At 42.0% G+C, this 22,778-nt stretch overlaps 3 protein-coding genes across 4 annotated transcripts; all 3 read right to left on the bottom strand.

The window, feature by feature from the left end:
• Window positions 1-311: 311 nt before the first annotated feature.
• Window positions 312-3,394, bottom strand: kctd6b (potassium channel tetramerization domain containing 6b). The gene is made up of 3 exons (XM_079172463.1): window positions 3,360-3,394; window positions 2,272-2,373; window positions 312-1,904 (listed from the first exon to the last, which is right to left on the bottom strand). Exons 2-3 carry the CDS (start codon window positions 2,296-2,298, stop codon window positions 1,218-1,220), a joined length of 714 nt encoding a protein of 237 aa, XP_079028589.1. The 5' UTR covers window positions 2,299-2,373; window positions 3,360-3,394; the 3' UTR covers window positions 312-1,217.
• Window positions 3,395-3,657: 263 nt separating this feature from the next.
• Window positions 3,658-7,865, bottom strand: abhd6b (abhydrolase domain containing 6, acylglycerol lipase b; the record flags this gene model as incomplete). Its single annotated transcript, XM_079180275.1, has 8 exons — window positions 3,658-3,837; window positions 3,995-4,095; window positions 4,175-4,229; window positions 4,380-4,537; window positions 5,616-5,748; window positions 5,839-5,952; window positions 6,526-6,682; window positions 7,741-7,865. 8 exons carry the CDS (start codon window positions 7,863-7,865, stop codon window positions 3,658-3,660), a joined length of 1,023 nt encoding a protein of 340 aa, XP_079036401.1.
• Window positions 7,866-11,005: 3,140 nt separating this feature from the next.
• On the bottom strand, window positions 11,006-19,339 carry slmapb (sarcolemma associated protein b). Of its 2 annotated transcripts, XM_079174730.1 has the most exons (10): window positions 19,253-19,339; window positions 18,910-18,969; window positions 16,885-17,013; window positions 16,725-16,799; window positions 16,330-16,632; window positions 15,896-16,166; window positions 15,551-15,722; window positions 13,210-13,344; window positions 12,641-12,728; window positions 11,006-12,171 (listed from the first exon to the last, which is right to left on the bottom strand). In XM_079174730.1, the coding sequence occupies exons 2-9, from the start codon at window positions 18,959-18,961 to the stop codon at window positions 12,645-12,647; spliced, it is 1,221 nt and encodes a 406-aa protein (XP_079030856.1). In that variant the 5' UTR covers window positions 18,962-18,969; window positions 19,253-19,339; the 3' UTR covers window positions 11,006-12,171; window positions 12,641-12,644. The 2 variants fall into 2 exon arrangements, with proteins under 2 accessions (XP_079030856.1, XP_079030857.1); XM_079174731.1 differs by lacking the exon at window positions 12,641-12,728.
• Window positions 19,340-22,778: the final 3,439 nt, after the last annotated feature.

Here is a 22,778-nt window from a genome sequence, read left to right as displayed (position 1 = left end):
CCACTTGTATCACAATCATGAATGTAAGTAACTTGGCAGGAACATTTTGAGAACATATTTTTTAAATGAATGCCACATTGCTCGAATGCTGATCAAAAAGACTGAGAACACAATTTCTCACACAGGCTACTTCATAAGTCCAAGTTTCCACAAATTGCATTTAACTTGTTTGAACGCTTACAAGGAGCTTTTAAAGTGGTTGGCTGTTTGACTTTGACACACAGTAGGCCAATATCAGTGCAAAATATCAAGATAATGGTAAAAGTTCCACCATAAAACAAAACTAATGACTGACGAATGCACAAATGGGTTTATTTTGGCTGGAATGATCAAACATCACTGTTGAGATGAGCTCTAAACTGTAACAGTATGCCGCAATACTGCAGAGCGCACAAATATATACTCAAACACAAGACACTCAGACACATGCAACGACGACGAGGGTCTTCAGGAATAGTACCGTACAAGGAGAGAAGAGAGCGAAGAGACTAAATTTAAGATATACTGGAAATTGGGCAAAAGATAATCATACATTATTATTGAAAAACCTTCACGACTGACTATCCAAATAAGTTCTCTGTTCAGTGTCTGTCGTCCGAAACACGACCAAGACAGCACATTGTTCTCTTTCCCCCTCAAATTGAGATCCAATTGCACATTAATGCAAATTAAGACTTAGATCTGCTACTGTGTGTAGGCATAACGTCTTAAACCACGGCTACCTGTTTACATTCCCTTTATCATTGAAATAAACAGATGCAGGTATTGGAACCACATTAAATCGGAAATAACTCCCATAAAAAAAATCAACGTACTCACATTTTTAGCATCGTTTGGGTAGAATAGTGTTCCAAAATAAATACAATCGTAATAGAATCATTGTTATCGGGTCTTTCTGCTTCATAAGAATTGTGTTCTTTGTTTTGTAGACATGAACCCCAGGAATTAATTTCTCTAGAAATGTTAAATAAGTAGTGGTAGCACAGACAAAGTGTTCTTGCACTCCAACAGGTGAACAAATCAAGAATTCACATTTTCATTGTTTTTATGCTTTCTATCTGGACTTTGAGCCTTTGTGCCACATTTATCATACAAGAAAGAAAAACTTTATTATGATACATTACTCAAACAGAGATCAAAATGAGTTATTTTTGTGATCGTGACTCGTGTAATATGGAGACAAATCAAACAGTTGTGAGCAACGCCTCCGTTGGGATTCAGTCCTCGACTTTGTGAGCCGGTCTGCAGAAAGTCCAGTGATGCTCCACCGTGTTCTCGTTCGCTCGCTCGCTCATGTGGTGCACGCGCGTGTTGCGGATGGTGAAGCCTTGTTTCATGATGTAGTCCATGAGGTGAACCCGTAGGGCCACCTCTTGGTGATAGTCACACGGTCCGAAGGTGAACGACACCTGGCAGTCTCTGGTGTCCATCATGTGTTTGTTCCACTTGGTGAAGTTGTTGGAAATACCTTCCAGCAGGCCGTGAACCTTCGTGGTTATGGTTAGCTGCGTGATGATAACAGCCACCGGGTTTGAATATTTCGACAGTTTCCGGGTGCTGGAGAGCTCCACGACTTGCTCGAAGATGTCGGGAGGGTACAGCGGCTTGGGGTCGTTGAGGCACAGGATCAGAGGTTCAATCTGGTAGAAGTCCGCCTCTTTCCTCAGGAGGTCCGTCTCTGTGAAGTCCAAGGGGAGGGTGAGCTCGGACGTCCGCAGGAAATTCAAGATGTACCGGAAAAGCGTCCCGTCACGATCGATGAAATAATTCCCCTGGGAATCGCGAGTTGTGGGGAAATCTCCCCGGAACATGGCGCCCAGCATGGAGTCCGGATAGCGCTGCAGCGTGGATAAACTGGTGGTGTACAGGCAGCCTCCCACGTTCAAGGTAACAGGAGAACTCATCTAGGGCAAAACAAAAAGATACGGGAAGATGGTGAGAAACATGTTTCTGTGAAGTTTTAAATGAGCATTTACATCCTGCAGTTGTAGGTGAAAAGATGAATAGTGTGAATTTCAGCTGTCCACATAGCTAAGATAAATTAAGTCTAATACAGAAGTTCTGCAATAAATCAGCTAGTTTGTGGAGTTGAATAATCTCTAAAGCAGTTTTGATAAAATCCAAACATTACAACCTTCGTGAAAGTAGGGAAGTTATTAGACTGCATTCATTTTAGATGCTAAACGTAAACTGGCAACAGAGTGAATTTAACATTAGCAGCGTCAGAAACAAATTGCTCTTATTCTAGTCTGTCTGCTGTCCATCTCTTACCCTATGGCCCCAGTCTCCATTATCCATTTGTAGAACAATACCCACTTGGTCAGAACCAAAATAGAGAGGGAACAGATACGCTTTGGCTTAACTCAATTTCACCTGTGAAAAAACAGTCACATTAACATGAGCTGTAACACAGTTATGCAAAATATGATCGACACAATCATGTAGACTTAAAAGTCAAATCATGTGTTTTTACCAGTAGAGCCTCCCTGTGCCTGTGTTACTTTGTGGTTTAAATGAGCATACATGAAAGATAGCGTATTTGCATCTGGATAAATGAACAGTGTACATTCTGCATTTGACTAAAGGTCCAGTTAGTAGCCGTTTGAGATCATAATACATGATCTTCATCGCGAGTATAATCAACTAAAAACTTGTTTTTAAATAACAGTATGCAAGTATAATCAACTAAAACCTATCTATAAGTAAATATATGCAAGTATAATCAACTAAAAGTGCTCAGGAATAAAACATATTATATTTCTACCGAATTGAAACTGACATCTGACGTTTCTTAGGACACAATAAACCCACCAAGTGACTCAACGGTTTAATAATAACTATCTAACGTTAACTAGAGAATGCAAGTGAAGCCAGCTAACGTTTTTGATAATTAACGTTAATGGAAAAAAACTTAAGTAGCCATCAAACCGTTATACATTCCACTCTTTCTGCTATGATAAAAAGAAGGAAGCTGGCTAACGAGCAGATTTCGCAAGGAAGCAAAATATGTTTTAAAATATGTTTGTTAACTATATATATGCTGCTAACGAGCTGTGAGTCCAGTGAGGATGCACTGGGGTATGTAGCGTTGAATAAAAAGCGAGTACCACAGTGGAAAAATAGAGTTTATCGTGTTAGCTCGCTAGCTAGTTGCCTGCTAGCGAGCTAACACGGCTAACGTTAGCAGTCCAAGAGCCGTTGACGTTAACTGCCGTTACTACTCACGCGCGAGGCTCTTAATCAGCCCAGCTGGAAGTAACAGAGACGTTAAAATAAAAGCATTACCGGCGCGTTTTTGTGCTTATTTCTCTTTTTTTGTTGTTTGTAGAAACGATGTGCGGTTTGGTATTTAACGTTACCGTCATTGATGTTGGCAGCTGTGCTCGACTCCGGGCTGCAGCAAAACTGCGCACAGGAGGTTTTTTATGAAGGAGGGGAGAGGCGGTCCTGCTGCAACCACAGACACCTCTGCATGGATACACTCACACACATCCACATACAGATACAATGCATGGGGCTTTTATTATAGTGATGCAGGTTACCATACAATGCAATGCATTTTCTAAGAAAAGCAAAACACTATAAAAAAATAATCTTGCTTTCTGTCACATGTCACAGCTTAGACGTGCATGTCATGTTCATTAGTCTTTAGTTAGCTCAGGAGGCTTTCTTTGCGCCCACCCTGGCCCCTTGCTGCAAGATGATGAACTCCAGGATGAGTTTGGCTGTCCGACAGGGCTTCTCCATCACCACAGAGTGGCCACAGTTCTCCAGCAGGTCCACTCTGCATCCAGGCAACACCTCTGCAATGACTGCGGCCCCAGAGACGTCCACCACCTTGGACAAACACGGGGGATCATACAGTTGTCATGTGTCTGAGGTGACCCTGTCCTATTCAGACCTGCAGCACCACTTTTTAGGATTAATTTAGAAGCAAAAGCTGCCACTTATTTAATTATAGGCCTTGCTGAGTCACTGGATCATCATACCTTACCTGGTCCTTTTTGCCCCATATCACTTGTAAAGGAGCCGCGATCAGATGTAAGTGCTCCTGTAAGGCGTATCTCGATGTCTCACCAACAATCTCCATGAATACTAATAAATACATAAAAAAGAACACATTTACTAGTATGAACTATCCTGCAAATCCTTAAAAACAAGTGTGTGAACTAACCTTCTTCGTAAAATGTGTTGTGAGGCTGCCGAACATCTACCAGCCCTTGAAGAATCTAACAATGACAGCAACATGTGTAAAACAGCAGCAACCCAGACGGTGAATACTGCAGTGAGGTGAGATATTATCACCCACTGTGAGTGCACATGACAAAGTGAATCCCCAATGACGCATTTCATGTTTCAGAAGAGGTGAAGGCCCTGACCTGCTGAGGGATTTTAAAGCGAACATGAGAACAGAGTCTGAACATGTCCTCCATCTCCTCGGGCGTGGTGGGGATCAGCGGGATGTTCAGTGTGTAGTTGCTGTGCTCCAAGTCCTGCAGGTGATTATCAAATTTGGTCTCACAAGGGTGTCTTATGCCTGCAGGAGGAAAAAAAAGAAAAGAGGAAATAATTAAGCGTGTGTGTGTGTGTTTGTGTTATTATGATCATGTCAGGTCATGTCTTGTAATTCTTTAAAGACAAGCTGGGGATCAAACAATAGGCGTGAAATTAATCCACGCTCAGTAGGAAGTTCATGTGCTTTTAAAGTTTAAAGAGGAACTCAAGCTGTTTAGTGTTGCACTTCCATTAAGTTGGGGAACTCCAGAAACACATTTTTAAAAAAGAGCAGCAGAAACAGAGATGTGCGCCAAACATCTAAAAATGTTGCCTCCTACATTTCCCACAATGCAACTCAATAGCCTCTTTCATTAGGTCTGTGAGCCAATGGGAAGAGTCTAATCTTTGTAGAGAAGTAAGCTTCTACTTTCCAAGTTAATTTAACTCCTTTTTGCTCGGACTGAGACGGTAAAAGTGTCTTTGGTGTAAAAACTTTGCTATGAGTAAAACAAAATACCCAAGAAAACCACAAAGAGCTTTTATAAACAAAGTTTGTAACCAACATTTTAAGAGTTTTATGAGCTTTATGAGTTTTATGTCGGTCAATGAAGATACTGTACGTTTTTATATCCTGAGTGTGGAGGAGTTTAAGAATACTGGAACATACTGTATGTTTTTCAATTTCTATATTTTAAAGTCGAGATTACATTTAGAAAAATGTCCTTTTAACCCTTCTAGATCACGTCCCCGGTTATAACTTATATCTAAAATAATTAACAGAAGAAAATTCTCTTTCTTTGTATTTTTACAACAGACAAATCTGTTGATCCAGTTTGAATTGTGCCATGAATTACAGATGTGATGTTTGTCAATTTAAAAGATAAATTTGCACGTCAAGAGTGTCTAATTTTGTCATAAAAGTAGTACGTAGTTAAATGACAAAAAAAATCAACAGCTAATGGAAGTAGTAGACCTCTCGTCTGGGTGAGATCCGCAGTTGGACCCTCTTTTCTCAAAATTTTAAAACGCTTCCTGCAAAACCACAAGACATGAGAGGGCCTCTTTAAATGGTCATTGATGATGTTACACACACACACACACACACACTCTTGTCTGACCGTCTGGACAAATGAGAGTGATGCTGCAGATCTCTGAGGGGTAGCAGGCTGCGTAAACCCCGGCTACATTTCCTCCCATGGAGGTCCCGACCACATGGAAAGGTTTCCTGTTCAAACGAACGGTTTCCACAAACTGAAAAAAAAAAAGATTTTCAGTGGAATGATTTTAGGTACCTGACAAATAAACCCTTGTATTTTAAATTCCCCTCTCTTCGGTGTGTACCTGGTGGATCCGTCTGACCTGCCCTTGAATGGAGTAATCCTCTGTGTTGGTGCGTGTTGTTCCCTCATGACCCGGCATGTCCACACACACGATGTGAAGGTGTTTTGGTAAATACTGCAGCAACAGGAGAGAAGAAGGTAGACAGCTGAAAACCACGAACATTTATATGGAAGCCAAGACACGCTGTAATAACTGGAACCTGAGAAGCAACTGAATTTCATCGCGTTTGTTTTCTCGGATCATCTGACTGACAGACTGGAACCTGATTGGACAGAGGTCTGATTGACAGCTCATCCTTTGCGTGACATCCACATTTTCTGAATTCGATCGGTTGAATCGGAGCAAATTTAGTCAAATCTGAATTTGTGAACCTTAAAAATAAGAAAACAGCCTCGAAATGACCTGGAAATATCAAAAAAGGGGGAATTCAAGCCATATAAATTCAAATAGACTCTTCAGGTTTAAATTTAACATTAACAGTTATAATATAAATTCTCATGGCCTGTACTTCTATGTGTTGTCCTCACAACTGTTACGAAGCTATTTATGAATAACATAAGTTTGCTTCATGAAAAGTCCCAGTTTCACAGGATGACATCCTGCGATCTTACGTTTCTTGTCACTGCTCCTTTAAAATAAATACAAGTTTCTATCATAGAACCCCCCCCCCCCCCCCCCCCCCCTGACCTTCACAACAGTGAGCCACGTGTCTTTGTGAGCAGAGAAGCCGTGCAGCATTAAGATGGAGGGTCTCATCCCCGGCTTTCCTCTGGAGGCGAAGCAGAAGCGATAGCCGCCGCAGTCTGCGTAGCGCACCTGCAGGCCCAGAGTCCTCCTCCAGTACCTGAAGAGGAACCAGGAACGGACACCGCAACTCAGAGTCAAACAATAATGGGCTTTGAAGCTGATTATTTTGTGTACTTTCACACAGCTTATGTTCATAAAGGTCACGTTAATAAAGGATGGAGGCTCATATACTTTAAATCTAAATGCAAAACTCACATGTAAGTAAGATACGTGTGGGCGTTGCTTTAAAAACAGCCTGTGCAGCGAAACATAGTTCTAATCCAGGCTGATATTCAGTGAACAGATGGATAACATAGACTTGAAGAAATTGTCTTTTTGAAGGAATGGTGCAGCAGCTATGAAAACATGGAGTCTTGGGTTTGGATTCTAAACTCAATGTAAAAATCATATTTCATTAAAGGAAACTTTATATTAAGGCGAGAAACAACAGAACTGATTAATTTTGAGATTTTGGGCTATTTTGCTTCCATGAAATGTCTTCTTTTAGATTAGTGAAGAGAATACATACAAAATACACATTTAGGTGTTTATTTTACTCATTTGTCTATTTGCGTCTGTAGATTTTCTCCTAAATTCACCAAAAGTTACCATCAAATATGTATTTTCTTATGGCTGTACAGCATTTTCTGATTTATGGAGTGATACAAAAATATATCCTTAATTCCCTCTGTAAAAACCTTTGACTTTAATATGTCAACAAAATGAAACATGACTTTTGGATCCGTCTTCATCCAGTGGTTAGATTTCTGTTCTGGGAATTTATGCAAATTAGCACATATTTAATAAGAAAATACCTCATTTGCATATTAAAACATACATTTTCAGAGAACTCGCAATTCAAAATATTGTTTTCTTAATACAAGTAATCAACTGGGGAAGTTTCGTTATGGAATATATTACTTTAGATTGTAACCCTATTCTTCCTTAGTGTCTCCCCTTAAGCAGTTAAATTACATGTATTTTGATTATAAGCTAGTTTTGTCGTCAGTAAATTGTAATTTACTGTAAACTACTTGGAGTATAATCATCATTTGTGGCTCATAAGAGGGAACACGTCAGATATTAAACATATGAAGTGAAAGGCGTCGACCTCACCAGTAGTAGACTCTGATGAGCGCAGAGGGCCAGAGGAGGAAGGAAGCAACGAAGGCCAGGATGGGAATAGCCAGAGTTCCCCCCGCAATTACGAACAAGTTCACCACATCCAGATCAGCTGCCATGGCTTCCCTACAGCAAACACACACACACACACACACACACAGTGTGTCGGGGGAGGGGGTAAAGCCAGCATCCATTCAACGTTGAGATAATAAATAGGAAATAACACAAGAAACATCTCGACAAGCAACGACTTTCCCTTTTTTAAATAGTAAAAACTTACTTTTCAGATTATCCCCTCCTGGTTTCTTGTGATTCTGTTGTATTAGTCTTACAGCATGCAGATACTTGAGCTTATTTAAAGGTGTTGTTGATGTGTTGAAAGCATAAATAGTCAAATTATCTACTTGATATAATCAAAATAAAAAATAACAACTCTCCCCGTGGAGTGCAGTTAGTCCCTGGCAGTTTGCTCTGGATAAACTCATTGATTATTATCTCACTGGGGAAAACCGGGCCACCACATTATTCGGTCAATCTTTTAAAGTGAACGCACAACAGGAGTCCAGGCAGTTGACTGTGTACAAAAACACAAATATAAGAGATAAATACTGCAGTAAACCTATAGTAAAGGATTGTATTAATGTGTAACAAATGAACATTGAAGATATCTGACCACCGAAATCAAAATGTAGAGACAAAATGATTAAAAAGGTAAACATTCTTCATTTATGCGTCGCTTTGGACAAAAGCATTCACACAATGTGGTTTCACCTTAAACCCTCCAACAGAGGAGCATCACCCACATCTGATGTCTGGAGCTTCAGGTCCAAAACGTACCACAGGGTGTCATGATGGAGACCGACTGGAGCTCCTGGTTTACAGACAGTGGTGAAGATGATTTCTGTCTTTCTTCTTCTTCTTCTCTTTCTTCTCCTTCTTCTTCTTCTTCTTCATCATGGTAGTTCGAGGAGGTTTCACTGACGGGAAGAAACAGAACTGATCAACATCAAACAAACTGCCCACAAGAGGTGAACAATGTTCTGTATGTTAAAGAGAGACACCACATTTTCTTAATGTAAGGAATCAACTGGTGAGGTTTCCTGTTGGTATCTAATAGTTAAATGAAGCGCCTCCCTTTAATGAAAGACTTCATAATTAATTCAAAGGTCCACCAATGTTTCTGCATGTGCTGGCCTATTTATTTGATACGCACAGAAGCATGAAAACAAGTCGTATGTCACAACTATTAACAGGTTGTTTGTATGGAAGGAAAGCTACAATTCTCAAGATTTTTATAATTGTAAAAGAACATTTAAATAGAACGTAAATTAAAGCTATATTAAGTCCAAGATCACACTGTAAAAAAACAGAAAACCCATCTATTGCAATGTGCAGCTGCCATTCTGATGCATCTCTGGTCCACTACAGATGACCTACATACAAACTGGAGCAGAACTAAACGGACCCGGCCACTCTGCAGAGAAGGCTCGCGCTGCGTGGGAATGCTTCTCATGTTTGGGTTCATAAAGGACGGAGAGAAGAGGCTGTCGTCAGTCTGCTCACATGTCTACACACACAGAGTCTGAGCCTCACGTCAACATCCCGGTCACGTCACGTCGGATCCTCAGAGGGATCCTTTACACAGCAGGACAGAAGTGAGGGTCAGATGCTTCCACATCATAGCAGCTATGACCCGATGGACGTTGCGAAATGTGAGATTTCTCAACAAGCCTCTCGCCCTGTTGAGAAATACACTGCAGCCTCTCTGACAGACCTGCCGTCAGTGTGGTCTGCCGGCTCAAAGGGCGTAACTGCACCGAGAGCTTCACCCTGTCATCTTCCTGCAGAAGTGGAGGCCACCACAGTGAGACGCCACATTTACTCTTATGTCACAAACCAATAAAAGATGAGGTCTCACTAGAGGCAGGCTTTGAGAAAGCACGGTCAGAAAACTGTGTTTTAGTGCACGTTCCTGCATGAGTCATGCTGTGTCACGTTTGCAATGCAGTCTCTCTGTTGTACACTTATACACTGACACTGTAGTCTCACTGTGTCACCACGTTGGTGAGACAATGAAATGTGATCCAGGAAGTCCGGTTGGAGTAAAAGATTAATGTGTTTACAGGAGCTGTGTGAAGGATTTAGTAGCATCCAGTAGTGAGGTTCTGTGAACAGACCCTGCTGCCTACGTAGACACAGACAGCTCATTGTACGCTGATTATACACTAATGAAGACATAGTCATGAATATTATATTCCATTTCTGACAATCTCCCCCTAAATCATACACAGTTCCCTTTAAAGGGTTATCAGAAAAACTGCAGACTCTACAACTCTGTGAAGTTGTTAGTGCAGCAACTATTCTGTCACAGGGCTCTAGTTGGTCTGAACCAGGCCGTAAAATAACAGCGTGCAGCATTTATGGGATCTACCTGGTAGAAGTGGAATATAACTGTAGTTCTCCTACATGTGTGGCACACAGGAGACGGTTCAATTGGTTTCAATCTGCAACCTCCACCACCAGATGGCGCCAGATCCTACACACGGCAGCTTTAAGGCCAAAGCCACATAACCCTGATGACATATACATTTATTTGTGTAGATACTTGATGTAAAGAAAAACCTAAATCGTATTCAATCCTCTAAATGTGATTTAATTATATGAGCACTACAAGATGTGTGTGTGTGTGTATATATATATATATATATATATATGTGTGTGTGTGTAGATTTGAAGGTATTCTCTGGAGCAGATGGGTGTTTTTACATGGTTTCTTTGACTCACATGTTGTTCCATTAAGCTCCCGTCTGTATTATCTCCCGGTCATGTTACTGTGGTTCAGCTCCTGCCGAGGGGGCATCGAGTGTCTCTTTGTCCTGCAGGTCAATCTGCAGGTCACTAACAAGTCCGTCCACACACGCTGCACGTCTTCACTGCACCACCGTCTATGCTGCTGCGTGGTGCAGAACAGCAAACACGACTAGAAGATCTAACCTCACAAATTATTTAGCTGGAGGGTGGAAGCAAAAATATGAATGCAAATACGGTTCCCTTCCTTTAAGATGAACAGATAATACACACCACAGCTTACCTCATACCTGGTGTTCCTCTACAATGAGAAGATAAAAATAAATAAAAGGGTCTGACCTCATCTCCATGAAGCTGTTCAGCGACTGCCCGCTTATGCAATGACTATAAAAAGATGTGAACGATGAGGTTAAGATCTTTAATTGAGGTCACTCGTACATTTTAGAGCAGTTATTCATAAACTCTGAACCCAAGAAACTATATATCTCTCCATCTCTTTACAAAATACACAGATGTTGTACTTATTTACAGAGCTGAGCTAACGATCATAAATAAAGCAACTTAATAGATTGAGATTTGACACAAAATCATATATATTGCATGCAAATATATAACCATGAAAAACACAAGTTTAGTGTTCAGTTTCAAAAACAGGACATTTCAAGTGTTACACCAGTTTCTTGTTGGTAAGATGGAAAACATTTAAATGATACTGCTATGTAATACTGAAGCTCCCAGTGGTGAACAGTCCACGGGGGATCGATAACATGTCGGTTGCACCAAATTCAAAGCTTGTATGTGTTTTAATTGGCACAAGAAAAAGTATATGATGAACAGCAGCTGGTGCAGAAACGTTACCGTCTATGGAAGCAACTGTTGAGTACTTATAAACCCTGAATGCTGATGAAGGAAAACCAGAGTTTACATACATCTATTGGGGCTGTTTCACTTTAATCGTCATAAAAGAAAAACTGTTTTCAGAACTATTAATAACTATTAATATCCCCACTTATATTAGCGATAAAGGATGTTATCTTAGCAGTGCCCTCCTCCTCCATAAACTGATGTGAAGGCAGTCATCATGGACTCAATCCGGGGCTGCATTATTGTGACAATATTTATTATTCCGTCAGTTACAGAGATGTGTTACATTTAGGGAGGTTCAAACTGCAGGTGATCCAATCCAAAACATCATCACCAGACATATCTAGAACTAATTAAGCGTGTAGCGGTTCTTTACATTCGTTAATGGATGATCCTAGAAGTCATGGTGGTAAACAAAAAACACACGATCCTTCAAAACTAATAACAACAGGGATACAAACAAGCTTCTTCATTTTTGCACACAAAAGTGACATTCTTTTATTAACGTCTCTGTCATCTAAAATAGAGCCTCTTAGAAATAAAACAGTGTTTAGTATGAGCCCTCCTACTTAAAAGTGCAGATATGATAAGGGGGCAAGTTTTTCAGTGCGGAGAAATCGGATGATAAACGTATGTGTGTGTGTGTGCGTGTGCGTGTGCGTGTGCACGTTGCCCTCAGGTCCTGAAGAGCACAGCAGCAGTCACGGCTGTTAGAGCCACAGCAACAACGGGCCCCCAGATCAACCACAGCTTCTGAAACAAGCGGCGACACAGAAACGGAAACATGAGCAACGCCACATGAAGCCGACCACCAACCACCATTACGTCATCATTACGTCATCATTACGTCATCGCAAAAGCTTTGACAGAAGGAGCTTGCCATTTGAAACCAATGCAGTGCAGAGAGAGATAGATAGAGATAGAGATAGAGATAGAGAGAGAGGGCGAGTTTAAAAAGTAAAAAATAAAACAGCTCTTTGAGATAAAGAGAAGCTCATCCAAGCCAACGGGGAGAAACAGTTGTTAAGCATTAGCCATTCAGACAAGACAAGCAGATGTCAGATGTTGGAACTGTATGATTAGAGAGGTTAGAGTCTCTGAGACGCTTGTCCCCCCCTCCCCCACGAGGAAGGCATTCCGGGGGAAATAAGTCATGCAATTGGTCCAAAAGACACTGGTGAGAATGAAAGATGTCGGCCGATCTGACAGGAGTATCGTGTACCTTACTACCACAATGCACCGAAGCACCAATACAGCACAGCCAGGGTAAGGCCGATGACTATGGCTTGAACAGGCAGCAATGGGGACGTCTACGGAAGGGAAGGGACATTACAGTGATCAACTGCAGCGGGACATACTTCTAGCTGGGCGGAGCTTTATTAATAAACCCCTCAGTCAGTAGTCTGCAATTGGTGTTTACACAAATCTCAAAGTGACACACGGCTGCCAACAGCAGCAGACAGTGGATGAGTAGAGGGGAGCAGGTGTGCTGCTGTGACTAAAGAATATATATATATATATATATATATATATATATATATATATATATATATATATATATTGTGAATCTTACAAAAAAGATTTGGTTTTTATGCCCGGAGACTTCTTGAGAAGATAAAACAAATCTGATGCAAAGCTCATGCTCCCAAAAACCAAATCAGCTGTTTGTCTCTTATGCAAAGCTATGGTGCTGCTTTCCTTATTAAAATATATATATATATATATATATATATATATATATATATATATATATATATATATATATATATATATGTGTGTCTTTGTACTCACCTTTGTCCCTTTCTCCTTTAGTTCCTCCATGTTGGCTTTGCACTCCTCAAACTCGTCAGCGAGCGACTGCTTCTCCTGCTCAGTCTTCTCATATTTCTCCTTCAGGTCCGACAGCTCCGTCTTCACCTCCTCGTACTGCGTGAAGCAAACGGTTATTTTCAACTTCATCGCAAGACAAATTCATTTCATTTAAAATGACTCAGCTGTATTATATAAAGTCTATTCATGAAGCACATTTCATTACAGAGAAACTCCATGAAATAAATAATAGATATATGCAACAAAGTGAGGTCACAAACACCGTATTTATACACAGTCAACGTTGATGGACAACGGTTTTCCTCATGTTGAATATTTCATGTGAAGCTGTCGGCCACATTATCTGCCCAGAGAGGTTTTTGTTGCTGCTGTTTATATTCCTGATGATGCAAATAAAAAGAAAAGCTCGACAGGAATGTACAACTGCTTCCGTTTTGTTAGTCACGTGTTTGTTGTGTCGCAAATGGGCTACAACTGAATTTCGTTCGTGCATCCCTGTGTTACATAATGACTTTAAATGTTCCTTAAACACACACACACACACACACACACACACACACACACACACACACACACACACACACACACACACACACACACACACACACACACACACACACACACACACACACACACACACACACACACACACACACACACACACACACACACACACATCCAGCCCAAAGTGCACCGCAGATGAAAACATCACAGACAAAGTAAAATAAATAGATAAATAAGGAGTCTGCATGTCTGGGTCAAAGGTTGTTGAGTATCGGTGATTGATTTCGGGTGGTGACGGTTTCTCTCATGCTTTTGTCCTCAAAGAGAACCGTGAGAGCACTCAGGTTCCACAGGTTCCACGTTTCATTCAGTGGCTGACGGAGCGACGCCATATCGGGATGAAGGGCTTGCGGTTAACGATGATTTCATCTCCGCTTGCTGCTATTCAACGGCGCCCCTCCTCCTCTCCCGCTAACCCTTTCCCATCCAGCCTGCTCAACCTGACTGGGAGCATGCAGCAGAGCAGCTGGGGGGCTGTTTGGGCTGGAGGATGTTTTAAGATGTCACAATCTTTTTGGTTTTAACAGAGAAGCTTCACAGCCACCTCAAGACAGTTTGACTTCGTTTATTATCCAAGAACCAGGGAGTGCTGCAGGAACAAGTTCATCTCTAAGTCAACAGGTTTTTGGCTAGATGCCTGAAATAAGGTCTGTGGTTAACACAAGCTTTTAACATTTTGTTCTACGAAATAAGACTTGCTAACAAGTCTCTGAATGAGACCACAAAACGTCATCACACCGACTAGTCCGCCTTCACAGCCTCGTTGTGTTTACCCGCGCTCATGCGACTGTGACTAGCTTTTTACTTCAGCCAATGCATTCACGCTTCAAGAATCACTCAGTATCATAAACTTGTGTTTGCCACAAAGAAAATCACCTTGTGTTTTTTTTTGTCGAGGGAACCAGTGACGCTAACTTCCTGGTTGGCCTACAAACATACGTCCTCCCCGCAGCGCTCTATTAGAGGAAGCCATTAAGGCAGTTCTGTGTCCTTGGCTCAGTAACTCCATCATTGAAAAAAATCCCAGATTGTGACGCGTTCAGGGCCTGTATGTATCAGTCGCCTCTAAATAAAAGATCAGACATCAGAAAGCTGTGTTTTTTCTCTGATACAACATCCTAATGTCCTGAACCATATAACATGTGCAGTTAAAGAGCAGCCAGCGGCCCAGACGGACAGGTTGAGGATCAGAGTAGAAAGTTGGTTCTAAATGAGGCCTATACAAGGAACTAAAGGAGACGAACTCTTAATGGAGAGATGCACTATCATCAAAACATACTGGTTATGTATATTTCATCCTGGAGTTTTCATTCTATTGCTCTGCGTGTCATTAAAATGTGATTTGTATCTGCTCTGAAAAGGAGAGACGTGTTGAGTGTGCATGTAGGAAGCTTCATAAACACAGTAACAGCTCGTAAACAGCAGCAGGTCAGCAGCACACGAGCAGGCCTTTTTCACACTGGCTCTACACTGCCACGGTGCTGCTGTGACATATCTCACAGATCAATACACAATCATTTACTTGTGTGTGTGTGTGTGTGTGTGTAAGTAGACATGATGCTTTCTGGGCAGTAACCAGTGCGGTCAATGTAAACAGCTGCACTGGTCACAACAGCTGTTACGTGTAAACAATGTGTGACTGTCAGGTTTGAGGGTAGAAGTATTCTTAGCCCCAGAGATAATGTCTCGGAGTGATTGTGGTTTTTAATCTCGGTCTTTTCTTCTTTTGGGAACGTACCTCTCTCTGCAGAGCCTTGCTGTGGCTGTCGGCTTCCTCCAGCTGGGTTTGCAGCTTGCTGCTGTCCTGCTGGTGCTGGAGCTGCAGGGCCGCAAGCCTCTTCTCCAGCTCCTGCTGGGACCTCTCCAGGGATTTGAGGCTGCCACTCAGCTCCGCAATCTGGGCACGTGAGCTACCGGAAACAAGACAAAACGCGGAGTTCAATAGGTAGGGGGAAGCAGGGCGTGTGGTATTTTGTGTGTGGCCGAACATGTTGGAGCAGAATCAAGCAAATGAGTCAAGAAGGAGCACGGAGGTGGGGGGTGGGGGGTGGGGGGTGAAGCTGAGCTCTTGGTGCACACTGACCTGGCGAGCTCCTTGTCCAGCTGCTGCTGCCTCTGCAGCGCTGCCTCTTTCTCGGAGCGCAGAGCTGCACATTCGCTCTGCAGGCTGCCCTTGTCTCTCTGGTGGGCCTTGAGGAGTTCCTCCCTCTCGGACTTGAGCGAAGCGCACTCACTTTGAAGGCCGCTCCTCTCCTTCTGGAGCTTGTTTGCGGCGTCTTGCTTTTCGGATCGCAGGACCGAGCACTCCTTCTGGAGGCCGCTACACTCGGCCTGCATGGACTGCAGCTCGCCGGCTGTGAAGATAAAAAGAGCTTTTATGTAACTGTCTTGGAGCAGATGCTCTGTTCTTTATTAGTAACAGAAAACATATTTTTCATGCACTTGGACAGACATTTGATTCTCAACAAAAGAGACATATTTGAAAATCATGGAGGATCAGTGTGTGTGTATTTGCACCTTGTATTTCTGCAGTTTTCTGCCACTGCTTGCTCTGCTGCTGGAGGTCCCGCTGTAGGTTGTCAATCTCTCGCTCGTACTTGTTGGCGGCCTGGCGCCATTTGTCCAGATCCTTCGAGGCGGTTGCCAGGTTGGCCTGGGCGGCGGCGGCGTCGCGGTCCCGCTCGGCGGCGGCCGCCTCCAGGGCGCGTTTCAGCGCCTTCACCTCGTCACGTGCACTGTGCAGCTCGTCCCGTGAACCGGAGGAGACGTCCATCTGCTGCCTGAGAACGCCCGTCTCCTCTTGGAGCTGCCGCAGCTGGCCTGTCCGACCCACGGAGGGGGTTCAGATTAGCGGACATTTTTTTTAGAAGGACAGACAGAACGTTCCAGTCCACATAAAAACAAACATGTACCTTGAAGATGTTTTATCTGTTTTGCAGACTCATCAGCTTGTTGCTTGTTTTCATTTCTCTCGTCCTGCAGGATACCTGCAAAAGATGAATGCAATTATTTCCTGTATCTAGTTGTCTGTGTGCACAGTGCAAAGTGAAGTAAATGGTATCTAATGTTTACCCTGTAGCTCCATGCAGTTGTGCTTCTCAGTATTAGCCTGCTCCTGGGCTTCACGGAGGTCATCATTCAAGCGCTGGATCATTTTCTCTGAGTCACCAGAAGACACCATGTTGGACCTGGTCAAGTCATCTGATAATGAAATACAAAATAAAACATGTATTATCCAGATTAGACGTTCTTCTTCTAGCTGTAAGAGTAGAGATGTGTATCCTGCAGTGCATACGGAGACATTAGGAACTTTAAACCACGATGACACATCAGGAAGTAATGACGGCAATTCACGACTATAATAATAGACGGATAACTCAAATGTTCCACCACATTAATTCTGCTTCAGTCCCAAATATTTAACCAGGGCTGACATACTAGATGATTTCCCAAGATATCAAAATGGGACTATTACATAAACTAATTGCTAACCCAGAAATAGACACAACTACATTATCTGCAATTTAAAAAAAATATATTTTCATCCAAGCTTTCATTCTAAATTGTCCATTAACCCGGCAACAAACAAGCCTCTAGCCCGTCTCCACCGCTTGGTTAACAGTGAGATACTGTAAACAATACACAAAGGCCAACGTTGTCAAGGGTCTGTTTTGTTTCCCAGAGGTGGAAACAGGCTCCACAAATACTCGGGCTTTGCAAATTCCCACCGAATATCTTGATCCCCTAATCTGTCACGGCTCGGAAAAGAGATGACCTCATCTCAGGCCCAGCAAATTGGCACAAGGCGGAAAAAAACAAACCAGGATTCGGGACGGGTCAAGCGTGTGCGCCATAAATGGACACATCATCAGTGAAACGCTGTAAATGAAAAGTGATGTCATTGTGTCTGTTAACACAATGAAATCACTTTTTTTTTTTTAAACACGTATTGATAAATGTCCCTAAACATGAGAGAGGGGGTAGGAAGCGGCTGCTGGAGGCTGGTGGCACCCACTGACTCAGGCACATGACCACGCTGCTGTGTGCCAGACAAAGGATGGGGCGGGGGGGGGCGGCGCTCTGTCCAGCGTGTGTTCCCTCATGCATGCATATGTATGAGAGAGCGAGAGAGAGAGCGAGAGAGAGAGAGAGTCGGAATGCGAGTGGGCTTCATGTTCGTGGGGTTCTGTGTGAACGACGTCTGGAGACATTTCAGATATCTTTGGTAGCATCAGTTATTATGGCCATTCGGCGTTAGTGTCACAGAGTAATGATGGGATTAGCCTGTGTGTAAAAATACCTCTCTGACTAGATGGGGGGGGGGGGGGGGTGCTGAGCATCACACGGCCTCAAGTGACGACAGGAAGAAAAAATGTAAGAGAAAGTCTTTTTTTAGCTCGGGTGCTGAGGGCTAAAGCCATCACGGTCTATCTTTCCCCCCACGATGTCGGTTTGCTTCCCAATGAATGTGACAACGTTCTTTAAAACCCGAATCGGAGGGAACTGCCCGGACTGAGAGTCCACAGTGTTCAGTGGGTTTCTATAAAACTGCAGAGGGCCAGGGGGGGATATTAGTTTACAGCTATGAAACGGTGCTGTATGAGATTCAAAGAAAGAAACGTTCTGATCTGTCTGTGAGGACTGAGATGCTGTTGTCGTGAGGACACTGTTTGCTTTGTGCTGCCTATATATGCAGCGTGGCGTCACAAATTCATCCGTCATGCAAAATTAATTCGCTCACCAACATGCTCGCGCATTACTCTCATGAAGGTCCCTGTTGGTGTTCCTGTTCTCTGTCCTCTGCACTGCAATAGCTTTGGATAAGTAACCCTACATGGCACTAACTACAGTGCCATCCATCTTCTAATAAGCTGTTGACACTTGAGAAATCAGCCCCTGAAAACAAGGCCACCTACATCACCCGTGAGCTCTACAGCCAACCAGACACTCTACTGAACTGTGACTCATGCTTTTCTCTCTTTCTCTTTCTCTTTCTCTCTCTCTCTCTCTCTCTCTCGCTCCACTTCGTCAGTTAGTAAGATCACGGTGTCAGGTGAGAACAGCCGAGTCATTCAGGAAGGAACACAGCTGGGTTACCTTTAATGACCGGTACGTTATTCAGGGGATCACTCAGCTCTTTCTTGTCCATTTGTTTATCTGTAAAGAAAAAGTAAACACACACATATATATATATATAGATCTCATGTCAACAAACAGAGACTAAATCAAGAGTTAATGTTGATAACTAGAATACATTTTAAATAAATATCTTAACTAAATCATTAAAGCTATTGCGGCTGTTGTTTTGGTTCAGGGTTAGTCATATCAAGTACTTCTGCAAGCTGCATAAGTGCTGAGAAATGTTCCTTTGAGGTCTTAAATCACAGAAAATGTTCTGATAAAAAAAAGGTCAAGAATAAAACTCATCAGGAAATATTACCTCGAGGTGATCCAGGAGCTTCTGTACTCGTCGTGTGCTGAGGCTAAAGCAATCCCTGGCATGAAGAACTCTCCTCCAACTGTCAGATTTTTCTCAGATGCGAAATGGACCAGTCCAAGCTGGGAGGCTGGAAGGGGGGGACACACCGAGGGGATGACAGACGCCGTGTACCAGACCTCCCTGTTATTGTTAGACAGAAGCCAGTGAAGACAGAGAAATGGTTGAAATGAGTGAACAAATACTTAAAAGCGTTGTTATAAAAGCTACAGAAGAGGTAAATCAGAGGAATGTCATCAAAAACACGACCCCCCTGCCCCCCTTTAGTGTTGTGGCTGAAGTCTTCCAGCCCCTCCACACTAGGTCATGCATCCGAGTGGGGCATGTCGGAAGCTGCAGCTGCACAGTCAGTGACACAGAGAGGTTTTGTTCAGGGATCCGGGGCTGCTCTCTGACCAGTTGGTACTGATGTAAGAAACCTACAGGACACAGAGCAAGGGCGGCCAGTGTGATGGCGTGCGTCCTACATGAGCTGCATCCACCGCCTCTCTTACTCTGCCCTGCAGGCCTTTTCAATGCAGGAATTATTAGCCTTTAGCTTGAGAGCTGCACATCATCCTGAGGAGGGGGGGGGGGGGGGGGGGGGTGGAAAGCGGTGCTGCGACAAACTGTGTGTGTTGTTCAGCTAATCTGCATTGTATCGGACTATAAAACACCTCAGTTTGCCTTCTCGGGAATGCTTTGCAATGAGGTGAGGCTGAGGTTAAATCAAGACAGTGAGAGAAAAGCATTGGTCGACACTGAAAAGGCTTTCTACATGTATGCAAATAAATGTTTCCCCCTCAGGTCAAAAGCTTTTCATAACTTCCTAAATCCCTTGAATAATGCATGAAGTCCACACACAGACATGCTTGTGTAAAGGGTGTCATAGTTTAGAGTACATTTGAACTTATTTCTTTTCATCATACACAAGCATGCTAACTTTCAAGAGAAACAGATTCACTGCCTAACCTGAGTTTATTCAACAGCTGTATGATTCCATATTATGAATGGTGACATTATGCGTCACACTTGTAAAGACAAAAGCCACTGGCTCAACGGGGCAAGTATGAACAGCTCTCGTGTTAATTGCTTTTCGGGATCAGTACATATAATAACAGAAAGGCTGCACCCAACTCATAACAGTGCAAACCAGTCAGCGTTAAGAGACTGCCAGCCAGCTAGCTGCCAAAGTCTAAACTACAGCCGACGGAACATTTAATGTCCACATTAACAACCTGCAGGTTTAGTGAGGACACTTAAGAAGCTGCCTCTACAGTTGGCAGCTACATGCTAACAATACATTTAACTAGATAACCAATTGTTGGATTGAACGGAGAAGGCTAAGGACTCAGAGTAAAAACGTAAGATCCTATAAATATAGTAAAACAACAACCAGGGAAATGTCCTTCACGAGTGTTTTAATTTTCTGTGGCCATATTCCAGAGACCTCAACCGTGGTTGGCTGAGCAAGCTAGTAATCAAGTAAAGGTTTATGATCTAATGCTGCAAATCATTGACACATTTTCAGTCAATAATCAAACTTCGGCTTTATTCTCAGTAAATGTATAATCTTTACAAACTGTATCTTTGCATACCCACAAGGGTGTTATTTTACTTTTGGGATCTAAATATCCTATACAGGGGATTAAAGGCTCTGAAACAGCAAGCAGTGTTCTGCACACAGACAAGTGAAAGGTGAACCCACATAAACCGGTTTTATAGGTGAAGGAGTCACTAAACTGTAACAACGTAAAGCTCAGCAGCAAAACTACTTCATGTCAAAATGTGTGGGAGCCAATAGATTCAATACGATCTTAAGTTACTCAACTGGTGGCCTCTGATCACGCTTCCAGAGCCACCGTGCCAAATTCCAAGGATTTTGCCCGACATGCTTTCATCACATTGAACAGCACTCTGGACTCGTACCAAATGCAATAAAACAAATCTGCTCGTTGCCTCAGCAATAAATTCTGTCTGAATATATCCTATCAAAAGGCACAACTAGCCGTTGTGATGAATGGAAATACAGTCTACACTCAGCTGCCAGTTTATGACGTACACACAGCTAAAACGAATGCAGTTTAATACAACAGTCCTGAATTTAATCCTGCCTTTGTGAGGGTTATAACGTTCAGGTTTTCATTGAAACTGTTTTAGAGAGAAGGTGAATAAACTTTATGAGCATTTTGGAAGATTAAAAGGATGTATTGCAGGTCTTTTGGATTATACTGCATTAGTTTTAGCTTAGTGAACCTTATTAACTGTCAACTGGGTGTATAATGTTATTCATATAACACTATATGGATGGTTATGAAAATGTTTTGAGGGAAGATAATAAAATTCAAATTCAAGTAATTTGTGTGATGGTCATCTACGAGTTTACCCACCCTAAAGAAAATTAACTGAAGCAAGTTGTATATTCAACTTAATAATAACTTTAGTGACTTTTTACCTATGATGATATATTCCACACAGTAAACTAAAGTCAACTAGCGTTTGTTTGACGTTGTCATCTTAATTAAAGTTAGATGCTAACGTTACTGTTAGCTTAGCTCATGTTAGCTTAACTACCAAACATTACATAATGTTGGCTTATAGCTAGCTGTTAGTTGTTTTTATTGTTACCTTGTATTTCTTTATTTGATATGAAGTTACACGGTTAAATGTGTCTTTAAAAATATTTAAACTGTCCTAACTTACCACAAAATAACTCCAAAATAGAGTTAAGTTACTGTTAATTAGCTGTGATGATAGCTAACTTAGCCTAAAGTAATCAAATGTAGAGCTAACGGCAAATTAGCAAGTTGATAATAGCTCAAGTTAATATTAGTTTAGCTAATGTTAGCTTAGCTACCGAACGTTAAATAATGGTACTGGATGTAACTAACTGATAGATAGCTAACTAGCTGTTAGTTGTTTTGATTGTTACCTGATATTTCCTTGCTTAATATGATGTTACAAGATTAAATGTCTCTTTAAACATATATAAACTGTCCTAACTTACCACCTCCAAAATAGAGTCAGGTTATTGGTAATTGGCTGTGATGATATCTAACTAAGCCTAAAGTAATTAAATGTAGAGCTAACGGAAAATTAGCTAGGTTTTAGTTGATATTAGCTTAAGTTAATATCAGTTTAGCTAATGTTAGCTTAGCTAACGTTAAATAACGGTACTGGATGTAGCTAACTGATAGCTAGCTAACTAGCCGTTAGTTGTTTTTATTGTTACCTTTTATTTCCTTACTTAATATTTAGTTACAAGGTGAAATGTGTCTAAACTATTTTAAAAGTATTTAAACTGTTCCAAACTTACCACCAAACAACTCCAAAATATAGTTAGGTTATTGGTAATTGGCTGTGATGATAGCTAACTTAGCCTGAACTAATCTAATCAAATGTAGAGCTAACGGCAAATTAGCTAGGTTTCAGCTAACAGTAGCTCAAGTTAATGTTAAATTCTTCTTCTTCTTTTGATCTTTATGGCCGT

The sequence above is a fragment of the Pholis gunnellus genome (genome assembly GCF_910591455.1).
Source record: "Pholis gunnellus genome assembly, chromosome: 2".
NCBI classification, from domain to species: Eukaryota; Metazoa; Chordata; class Actinopteri; order Perciformes; family Pholidae; genus Pholis; species Pholis gunnellus.
Note: the sequence above shows the minus strand (reverse complement) of the source record. Positions and strands in the feature narration are given on the sequence as shown.

Coding starts and splice junctions, on each gene's coding strand:
- kctd6b (XM_079172463.1), bottom strand. CDS start 2,298: ATGGATAATGGAGACTGGGGCCATAGG. Junction 1,905..2,271: donor ATGGAGACTGGGGCCATAGG/GTAAGAGATGGA, acceptor GTTTTGCCCTAG/ATGAGTTCTCCTGTTACCTT.
- slmapb (XM_079174730.1), bottom strand. CDS start 18,961: ATGGACAAGAAAGAGCTGAGTGATCCCCTGAATAACGTACCGGTCATT. Junction 16,633..16,724: donor ACAGATAAAACATCTTCAAG/GTACATGTTTGT, acceptor TGGGTCGGACAG/GCCAGCTGCGGCAGCTCCAA. Junction 15,723..15,895: donor CTGGACAAGGAGCTCGCCAG/GTCAGTGTGCAC, acceptor TGTTTCCGGTAG/CTCACGTGCCCAGATTGCGG.